Here is an 11,467-nt window from a genome sequence, read left to right as displayed (position 1 = left end):
AAAAAAAAAAAAAAGAATTAAAATTAATTCTATTGTGATCATTTCACTATATCCCTGGATAATTTTGGAAGTATCACACAGCTGGAACTGGGAATCATTAATTCCTTCATCCCATACTAGGCCTTTGTGATTTATTAAAGGGCTGGTTTTTTATTATTATTATTATTGTTATTATTATTATTTTGGTCATGGAGACTTTCTTCCAAGTTAACACGTGTGTGGAAGTCTAATGTCTGCACAGAGCTGAGAGATGGCCTTGGTGATAGTGGAGACTATGGGCCCCAGTCCCTCTCCCCACCCTTCAGAGGAGCCTGTGAGACCTCAGGGAGCCACGGGCCTCAGCCTGAAAACCACTAGTCTACTAAGTAGCTTTTCTGAGAAATCATTTTTGCTAAATAATTTTTTATCTCAGATCAGATATTAATTTTCCGATTTATTTTGACTATCCTTTTTTCCTTCATTTTCCTGTTCTATTCTTTTTTCCTCTTGAGTTCCTAGTAGTGGATACCAGATTAGCAAAACAGAAGGTCTGTAATCCGTGGGAGAAGTTCAGAACAGTTGCTGGTGGAAGGTGTGGTGTCTTTGTGTCTTTCTGTTCTACTGTTTCTCATTATGTAGTCTCTGCCTCCTACCTGCTTTTCACACGCTGGTTTTAAACCTTTCTCCTTTCCCTCTGGGCCCCTGGGCTTCCACAGACAGGAAGCTGCCATACTAAGGAGATAGTTGCTTAGGAGACATTGGGAGTAGTTTAATGGGTTCTAGCTAGAAAACCTTCCATTGCATAACATTGAAAGTTTTTTGTTTGTTTGAAGGTAAACAGAGATATTCATGAAATGGTTGAACCAGTATCTCTACAGAAAATATTTTACTATCTCTAAACTTGGGGTGCAGAATATAGAATTTATGACTGGGATTATTTCTTGAAGTAAGTTGATTTTCAGTTGTTTCATTATGTACTTAAAGTTAAATGCTTTGTCATGGCAGAAGGTAAAGCTTGTTCTAAAGAGACAACCTTTGCACAATAGCCATGTCTGCCCACTAATATTAAGTAGAATTTGCTCTACATGAAAACATGTGTCACCTATACATTTTATGTAGTTAGTAGAGAATCTACAGACAATTGCTAAATGTACCCCTTTCGTATTTACTACCCTTCGATTAGAAACTAGGTGACAAACTATTTTCTGCACACCATAATAAAGTCACAGAGTTGTCTCGCGGATCCAGGAGTATGTTCTGCAAAGGAAAGTGTTTGACTTCTAGAGACTTTACTTTCCAGTCTGGGGACTATTTGAGACAGATAGCATTATCATGCTCATACCTTACCCTTGCTGTGAGACATGGGAATCTTTACTCATTTTTTTTTAGAGACACGGTCTCACTGTGTTGCCCAGGCTGGAGTGCCGTGGTGATTGTAGCTCACTGCCTCCTGGAACTCCTGGGCTCAAGCAGTCCTCCCAGTTCAGCCTTCTGAGTAGCTGGGACCATAGGTGTGTGACACCATGCCTGGTCATTTAAAAAAAATTTTTGTAGATCCTTCTGCCTTGGCCTCCCAAAGTGCTAGGATTATAGGCATGAGCAACCGTGCCCAGCCCTGACATGAAAAGCTTAAGCAGGCCATTTATTAAAATCTTTCAGTAAATAAGCTGCAACCAACCAACCAAACAAACAAACAAAAGACCCCAAAAGGTGATTTTCTCCACACCCCAGGGTTTCAGTGCTGGCTCAGAAGTCATGTTCAGCCACATTTCCAAAATTCTTTAGTCCCTTTTATTGGGAATTAAAGGGGATGTAGATGGAAAAAGGGTAGAAACTTGAACTGTGCTATGAGATCTAATACTGAAAACGAAAAGTCTTGACATGAAAAGCCTGCAATTCCAAATGTGAGGCCTAAAGCTGGTTGATGAACACAATATGCAAATCAAGAGACCAAAGGCTGCCAGGGGTGTATCTGCTTAATGTATTGCACGAACATGTGCTGTAGACGCCTGGGACCAGGGGACACATGCGCACAGAAGGACGAACAACACAGCCACTTGGTCCATTTCTCCTCCCTATAAAATCCTGAAATCCTATTTTTAAGGTTGCACTCCATTAGCTCTCTTTTTTTAAAAAAAAACCAACTTTTGGAATTTGAGGAATATTTTTACTGCTAACATTCCATCTCCTTTAACTTTTTCGTCAGCATATCCGGAGCCCTCAGTGTGAATGTCACAGACTGTAATCATTATTGCAACAATAATGAAATGCATTCTTTGGAGAAGATGAAGTACTCTACATATTCACCACTATTAACATGTTGGCTATGATTGAAGGTGGGCAAAGGGATCTTATCGTAGAGATAGACCCCAGCTCAGATGATCTATTGTAATATGTGTTTATGGTGTCTGGTATACAGCAGGCACTCAATAAACGTTGAGCCCACCCCTCGAAAGCTGGTTTAAGAGTGAATCCTTTGAACCTTAAAATGTATTTTCCCATAGAAAATATGTCATTTGTAATACATGGATTCTGAAGCGAACCCACAGTCACTATTTATTTCATTATATGCTGGGTGTGTAACAGAAATAATCCACATTTTCTACCTTATTAGTGCACAGATTCTTCCTTGATGCTTATTTCTTCTTCACAGTCACCCTAGGAGTAAATAAATCCCATCGTAACTCTCTATTTTAGAGATGAGGAAGTCAGATACTGTAAAAAGTTACTTCAGTGATTAAGAATGAAACCAAAGGATTGTATCTCGAAATCTTCGGGGTTTTGCATCTTTCCTGCCCCTCCTCCTTCCTCCGCCTGCTGCATGCCTCAGTGGTAGCTCTGGCAAAGCCACTGGTGAATTTTCCTGGGGCACATGTCATGTAGACAAGTCTAGCACTTTCCCTTTTAGTGATGACATTTTGGAGTGTCCTTTAGGTTTGCTCAGATTTACCATAAGCGTTATGAAAAACCTGACTTCTCTCTATAAGTGGATTACCTTTCTGGAGGCACCCTTGACATTCAAGAAAATTCCAGGGTTTTTTTTGTTTGTTTGTTTTTGGTTGTCAGTGAACAAACTGCCTTTTAAACAATTAACTCTTGGCTTCTTAGTGAGAAGCACACTCAAAGCTATAAGGAGTTAGGCTTAAATAACCTCTTGGAAAGCACTATCAGAGCACAGGATTCAGACAAAATTGCTATCAGCCTAGGATGGGAATGAAAGAGAGGAGAGGACTGTAGTGGTCCTCTGTAGTGGTTTGACCTGTTAACTAGCTCTAGCAGGCTTAAGTCAGATGTGGGGACCAACTCTCAGAGAATATTTCCTAAGGGCTGACTCTCCCTCATGCAGTGGATGTTTTGAGAATGCTTCTGGCTTCCTCAGTCTCTGTAGCTGATAGAGTTCTTGTAGCCACATTGAGGTTCTGGAACAGGAAACCTACTCAGTTCTTCTCAATCTGGGCCAGTCATCTGATTTCTGCCATTGCCCTATGCATTTGAAATATTAAATGTTCTAAATATCTTAAAGCAATGAAATAGATTCAAATGTTTCTAACTTAGAAAAAGTAAAAGACAGCAAAATAATACAACTTTTAAATCACATCTATTCTATACGAATTATTTTAAAAGACAATATTTCACCTATAATCCCAGCATTTTGGGAGGCCAAGGCAGGCGGATTGCTTGCACTCAGGAGTTGGAGACCAGCCTGGGCAGCATGGCAAAACCCAGTCTCTACTAAAAACACAAAAATTGGCCGGGTATGGTGGCACATGTCTGTGGTCCCAGCTACTCCGGCGACTGAGGTAGAAGGATTGCTTGAGCCGGGGAGGCGGAGGTTGCAGTGAGCTGAGATCACACCTCTGCACTCCAGCCTGGGGGACAGAGCAAGACCTTGTCTCCAAAAAAAAAAAAAAAAAAAAAAACCAAAAAAACCCAAAATCCAAACAAAACAGTCCTGCTGAAGTGGAGCAGAAATGAATGGAAACTTAACAAATCAATGGGAAAAAAAAATCTACAGTCCTTTATCGAAAATATAATGTATTTTAACTAACGTGTTAAATTTTGAAACAGTGGAATAAAACATTTAAAATGAATTTTATTCTCATCTGTGCAGCAAATGCTCAGGGTCCCCGCAAAAAGGGCATGCTTAGAGTCCCCCAAAGTCAAAATCTAGTCCAGAATGAAAATGGAATCTTTAGGGTAAAATTATCGAGTGTGTTCAGGAGCGGCTATGCCAGTGAATTTCCAGCCTGAAATGAAATCATGACTTAGGTGTATTTATGAGTATCCATTTAAAAAACCACTGCAAGAGCTAGCTATCACCTCCAATTTTGAAGTCGTTTCCTTGAGTGTGAAAAGAAGGAGAAGACATTTCAAAGTACATTTAGCTGTTTAAAAACCCTTTATTCACTGAGTGTGCTGCTGATTATTATATGTCTGTGGAAGCTTCTGGAGCCCGTGGTGGAGAGGCAGATGTGAATAATCAGTCGAGATGTATATTGATATGACATTATGAACCAACAGAGGAAATCCATTAACGACATCATTTGCTCTTCCTCTGGGGCTCAATTTATAATTATTTATGTTCCAAACAAAACAAAACAAACCCTTTTTACTCTTTTAGTACTCGGGAGAGCCTGGCTTCCAACACATCAAGCATTGTTGAAAGTAACCGTCGTCAGAACCCTGCTTTGAGCCCGGCCCATGGTGGAGCTGGTCCAGCCTTCAACTTCCGAGCGAGCACGGACCCGCCGACAAATGAAGCTGAGAAGCTGCAGAAACCTTCCAACTGCTTGCAAGCTTCTGTTACTAGTGTGTGATAGTCCTTCTGCCTCAGATCTTCTGTCTCATTCGATACAGCAAAGTTTACGACACTGGGACTGATGTTTACATCTTTGGAAAGACAAGCATCTCAACCACAGTTTTTGTGTTTACTTAAACTGTGCTGCTAAGTAGGGCTAGGGCAAAAAAACACAAAAAATCTTTATTTCAGAGTATTGCTTTTCACATGTATGGCTCTGTAGCAACTGAATAACAGTAGGGGTGATGTGTATACTTTTGCTTCACTAATTGTATCTGAGCACACATAGGAAAGTCTAGACACTGTAAGTGTAATATGCATTTTCAATGTCATGCAGTTGCCAGTTCCATTTTAAAATGCCACAGATGCGTGTTGCTCCCAGTCTGTGGTTAAACGATGCCACAGAACTGATCCTTGACACTTCCAAAAACAAACAAAAAAAAACAAAAAACAAACAAAAAAAACAAAAAAACGAAGCCACCACGAAATGTCAAATGCAAGGGTCCACCTTGAGGGAAATAGATGCCAAACTAACTAGAAGGGACCCTGGCCCTTTGTGTGTGAATTGTTTATGCACCATTCCTTTTTCACTGTGAGTTTTTGTGACACTATTTTGCAGGAGCCCATGGAAGTGTGTGAGAAGGGGTCGCAATGGAAATCGCTGGGAGTGAATGTTTTCAGGATTTTGTTTTCAAGTGTAACAGATGCTTGTCTGATTTTTTAACCTTCCATGATCACAAACAGGAATATAGGCCTTTGAATCTGAAGTGGACAAAGGAAAGGAGTTTCCAATCTGGCTGGGGCACAGCACTAGGTGATGGGAGAGGTGATGTGGACTTGTAAAAGGTATTACTCAAATATCGAAGGAAGAGAATTTCCTCCTTGTGATACTTAGGATGACCCTATCTTACCCAAATAGATACAATAATTAGTTTGTTTAAAAGCAAAATGTTCTTTGTGATACAAATGAAGAGTATGGCCTGAGGATGTTATTCTTTCTAATGGAAGGACATAAATCTATTTTATGTAGTTTTAGATAGAATGCCTAAATTAGGCTGTGGGAGATAATTTTTAGTGGTTATAGGAAAGAGCAAATTTAGGGAGAGTTGAACTTCAGGCCTTTTATTCCTGGGAAGATATCTATAGAGAAAACTTTTAAAATAATTTTTGATTAGAAATATACATGTGCCCATGTAATAAACAACAGAATGTGCTCATTCTGCTAGTGTGGTATAATCCTAATTTGTACTCCCCTAAAATTTATCAGAATAACAATTATGCATACATGAACTATGCCAGAGTAATGTTTACAGATACTTTGTAACCAATTTCAGGAGGCGTTTTTAGGTGGATGTGTAGTTAATTAGCCCAACTTATTTCAAAATGGTTTGTTAACATTTTGCTTTGGTTTCCAATGTCATGTTGAACACAAAGAAGACCCAGCAGCAAAGGGATGACCAATAATTTCATCTTATGGCAAAGAGACATTCCAACGTTCCCATGTTTTATTTTCTGAGAACAGTGGAACAGATCTGTAGTAATGGAATATTATTTGCAAAAGGGTTACATAGGACACAAGTAAGTGTCCTGACATAAAGTTTTATTTAGTTCAGTGGCATGTGCTGCTGGGAGCCATACACCATAAAATATATATATATCCCAAAATAAATCTAGAATATTTTCACCTCCGATTTCAGTAACTGGCATATGATTTGTGAGACACATCTGTTTTTGTATTAGGTTTAATCACTAGCAATCTGTTTAAAGAATCCAGTCCTATACACGGTTGGACTCATTCTTGAAACCTTTACATGCTCCCTCATAGTTTTTCAGTTATTTGGAAGTTGCATTGGGTCAAACTGAACTCCTTGAGTTTGGTATAAATTCCTTTTTTGTACTTACTATAGTGAAACTTCAGCACGTTTCTTAGTAAACTCCCATACCATTGAAATGCTTAAGCCAGTTGGCTTTCAGTCTCATGCCTTATTTCCTCCAAGGCATGCCTCGACGCATTGTTTGTCTTATTGCTTAAATATGTCCAGAAGGAATGATCATGTATCTAATAGACTACATAGTCGGTTCCCTGCTTAAATATGTCCGGAAGGAATGATCGTGTATCTAATAGACTACATAGTCGGTTCCCTTGGGGAGTTACATATCATACGGTTACTAAATTTTGTCTAAATTCATTTTTTCCAAAAGCTGCTCTCAAATTTTCTTCTACTCTCAGTTCATAAATAATATAACCATGGACACAACACATCAGCCTCTAGCTGGTCCTCTGAAAGTAGCCTTGGAAATAATCGAATGCTGTGTGAACAGGAAAGGAAAGCATTCCCTTTAAGAGAAGCTTTAAAATAGGAATTATTGATATTTCACGAGATATAGGTTTACAGAAGACATTATTCAAATAAATATGTACACTATTTGCCTGATGCTATGGGGTACATAGTTTTTTAAAAACTCCCTTAGACCAGCAGCCATTCGTGTAGAAAGGATGGACTTTAAAGGTGATACCATGTAAGCAGATGTTGCATATAAAAATATTCCTGCCTGAATCTGGTTGAGATTCTTGAACAGGGGAGGAGTGGCTGCTGGCAGCACATTACAAATGTCATCCAAGGTCACGGTGAGGCTCTCGGTCCCGGAACAGTGGGGTCCTCGCCAGGCGTTGCCAGTATCCTTTTCCTCCTGTGAAATCATAGCTTTGTGTTACACGACTGCTTATCCAGCCTTAGGGTTTAGCAACTGAAAGGTTTACAAAACCGAATCTGGTTGAATCTCTGTGAAAGGGTCAACACATCTGTCGGCATTTTGCACACTTATGTATTATTATGATACAACATATTACTTTATGGTAATTTTTATTTTTACATATAACTACCTCCATAAATTTGATGAAATGGCAGCCGTGTGTTAAAGTGTATCGTTCAGAAGCGCAAAGTTGAACACTTCCTTCAACATTAGGGCATGGCGTGCTGTGTGTGTCAGTGATTGCCTCTGTGGACTCATGACTTTCCATCGCCATGGCTTTCTCGTACGCCCTTGTTTGGCTTTCAGATGTAATCCTGTCTTCTCCTCTCTTCCCCACAAAAGCGCACTCGATTCTGTTAGGAATGAAGGGAAGTTTAAAAATTCTTGTGCCCACCCCCGCCCCCCACCCATTCCTGTTAAAAGTTCTCTGGCGAAGAGCCAATGGGTGAACGTAATTGAGAGAGCTATTTACTCCTTTGGAAATCTGATTTGAAGTCTAAGTTTTCAGTAACAGAAGACACACAAGCAATGTGGACTGCCAAGCTTGAAGCACTTTGGGCTCTGCCTTCACTCGCATGCTACCATGTTGAGCCCAAACTCCACTTTAATTAAAAGAGCTGTGCTGTGAATTCCACAACTTCTGTTAAATAATTTGTATTCTATTATATATATTTTGCACATCTCAGGGGACCATAATAAACATATGAACGGGGGGGGGTGCCATCAAATAGAGAAAACAAGTAGAAGAGGTGAATGGAGACTAGCTGGATAAAAATAACAAATTACTGCTTCTCTGATGTTGTGAAGGTAGGGTTCAGGAAGCGTCAATTCACAGTTAATCTGGAATAACAGTGATCTGAACACCAGCTGTTGCCAGGTCCCTCTTTTTCATAGCCCAACCAGCATTTCTAAAATGTAAATTTAAATTGCATTGCAGTCACCATGGGGAGAAGAAACCTGTTCAGTGGAAGCAGAAGCATTGTTCCTTTTTTAGGTTGGCGCAGCTTTGCAAAATTCTACCCAGGATAAACCACTTATCACCACCAAGTGTACTTGAAAATAAAGTTTTTAACTTCAATTACAAGCATATTGCTCACAATACAATAGTGATCATTTTTTGAAAGTCTCGCCATTTATAACATGGGCAGTATTTGGAGCTTGATTTAAAAACCAACAACATAATGACTTTGCACGATTCACTTTGGGATCTCAAAGTGCTTCCAAAGCATTCAGATTCACAAACAATTCACAAGACAGGTCATCTTTGTAATACCCATACTTGAAATGAATAAAACAAAAGGAGTGACTTAAGATTCCCCAGAAACACAGTGGCAGCTATCAATGATCTGTTTTCTATCTGTTTGATAGACCATCATGAGAAATCACTAAATACAATGCTATTTTTCTGATGTGTGCTAATAAAGTCAAAGAAAACAAATACAACTTGACACTTTTGTCCATTTTCATTCAAAAAAAAAAAAGTTCAGGGTGTCTGGAATTTTACACCTCAGCACACCTTACTGGTATCGATGGATGAAGCTGGTGATTGACAGATCCACCCAAATGCCATTGCAGTCAGAAGCAGATCTGGACACACACCCTTGTTTACAGTTTCATACTGGGTTTCTATAGTTCCCGTGCTAAATCATTCAGGAACACGACTGCTCCTGGCAGTGGAAGGTGCTGAAACAGAAATTTTAATTAAAAACTTTATCAAGTACTCTTCACAGTGCTCCTTGGCACCGTAGAAATTCAGTACAGTCTATCGAGCCCTACTTTGGAGGAGCTGGATTTCTGAGGGAGCTGATCCAGTTCTAAGTGTTTTCTCAAATTAGGAGATAGATGATCTTTGACAGGGATCTCCTCCATCACCACAGGCCAGTCACAACTAGCCACGTGCTGCCAGACCTCAGTGGCCCAAGCAGGAGCGATCTCTTCTTTCCCCGGTCTCCCCCAGGACCGCCCTGCCCATTGTCAACATCATCCAGGGCTCCTCCGGTAGTGATTGACTTTTCTACACATGTTCAGGGCTTGGGGGAGCTAGAACACAGGAAACATGAATGCAAAAGGCACGGAAAACACTGTTTTGCTTTGGGTTAGTAAAATCTGGGCAGGAAAGAGATTACTATCAGTCTGAGCTTTGCCAAGTGAGATAAAAGAATCAGCTGTCGCCCCATTCCTCTCCCAGAAGGTCTTATGGTATTAAGGATCCATCCAATATTCTCCCACAGATTTTTATTCAGGAGATGTTTCATAAATTACATATATGAAAACATTTATTATTACATTTCATTGTGTGTTTCACACAGACATTGGCACCTTCTTATTGGGTTAATACTCTGCATCTTTTGCTGCAGCAGCCCACAAGGAGATTCCCAGTGATGGCTCCCCTCACACACAATCCTGTGATTTTACAGTTCTATGACTTACAGTTGATTCACAAGATTCAGAATTCTACAAGACTCAAGGGGCACTAAACTTTCTTATGATTGTACATGATCGGTTATAGGGCTGTAATCATTAATTGTTGGCTTCAAATGTGGACACACACGCGCACACACACACACCATGCCAAGAAGGAAAGGGGGTGTTTCAAGTCAGGCAGCGATGATTCTGGAAGGCTGGAAATGTAAGGTTAGAAGCTTGACTGGTCCGTGCACAGTTGCCTGCCTCCCTGTCCCAAGGCTGATCTTAGTGAACCTGTTCCCTTGCTCCCACCAAGAAGAGGTACCAAATGTGAGACCTGAGATCTCCAATATCTGTCCTCTGAAGTTGCAGGAAACTAATCATGGAGTACACACGCAGCAGCTCCTCCGCATCCTTTCCTCCGAGGTCCTCCTTTCCATTCTCCCACCTAGATACTGACACGCCATCACGGTTTCCACATTGGAAGGGCAGAACACTGTGCAGTATCGCGCACACTCGCTGGGTTAGGAATAGAACTGCCCTAGGGTCACCTTCATGCAAGTATTGACAGCTACAAATTAAAGTCCTTAGAGCAGTTGACACAGATACTACGTTCTAGAAGAGAATTAAATTTAAACGTCAAGTTTAAAGGGATCATAATTCTGCAGGTATCTTTCTCTGAGTGACTGAATGTGACTATTGCATTAGGGTAAATGAATTAAGACGTGCAAGTGGGATTTACTGTATGTTAGAAAGGAGTTTTGCAGCCAAGACTGCCTTGAATAAAATGTGTTTGCACTGAAAAAAAATTTTAAATTACTTGGTCTCTGGTTGCTGTAAAGGTCATCCAAGATGGATGTTCTGTTTATATTGTATAGTATTTCATATGAAATAATTACAGTTCATGAAATGTCTTCCCTAATGTTACTGATTTATAACAGCACATTTGTAACATGGTTTTTATCGTGTCCGTGTACCATACTGTAAATGATGATTACTTGTCATGCTTAGTATAATAACTTAAAAGAAAAAAAAGGACAGGGATTTTTGTAAGTCTATATTTGAAAGTCCCTCCCTATGGTGATACTGTGTTCATGTTGTTTATGTAGTGTTGTGTGAAATATCCATTTTGGATTGTGTTACTTTTTAAGATATTAAATAACATTTGGTTATATGTCTTAAGTGGATTTTTTTTGGTGCTTGAGAGAAAATATTTTAGGTGAGGTTCATTTATTTATCTTCAATTAATAGGATTTTATAACATTTTTGATTACACAATATTATTAGAGCTTCTGAGTTAAAACAACTAAAACTGAAAATATCTGATCAAAATTCTTTTCCATGAAAGTTGGGGAAAAAATCACATTTTAGGTACTTGGATTTAAAACAGAGCGAGAGAGATGCGTATAACTACATTTTCTATATGAAATGATAAAGTGATGTGATTCGGTCTGGGGTTTCTTTTTCATTAGCACTCATAGCTCAGCTTTTGTTCCCAAGTGGATGGGATCCTCTTCCCGGTAAACACGA

The 11,467-nt window shown here is 39.6% G+C and overlaps 1 protein-coding gene across 2 annotated transcripts in view; it reads left to right on the top strand.

Moving 5' to 3' along the window:
• Positions 1-11,111, top strand: part of STOX2 (storkhead box 2) — a 119,567-nt gene extending 108,456 nt beyond the window's left edge. For both annotated transcript variants that reach the window (XM_017854353.1, XM_017854354.1), the window contains one exon: positions 4,601-11,111. In XM_017854353.1, coding sequence (XP_017709842.1) covers positions 4,601-4,796 — 196 coding nt within the window. In that variant the 3' untranslated portion in view covers positions 4,797-11,111. The remainder of the gene's footprint in view (positions 1-4,600) is intronic.
• Positions 11,112-11,467: the final 356 nt, after the last annotated feature.

The sequence above is a fragment of the Rhinopithecus bieti genome, unplaced genomic scaffold, assembly GCF_001698545.2.
Source record: "Rhinopithecus bieti isolate Rb0 unplaced genomic scaffold, ASM169854v2 scaffold_38004, whole genome shotgun sequence".
NCBI classification, from domain to species: Eukaryota; Metazoa; Chordata; class Mammalia; order Primates; family Cercopithecidae; genus Rhinopithecus; species Rhinopithecus bieti.
This window is presented reverse-complemented; position numbering and strand designations above follow the sequence as displayed.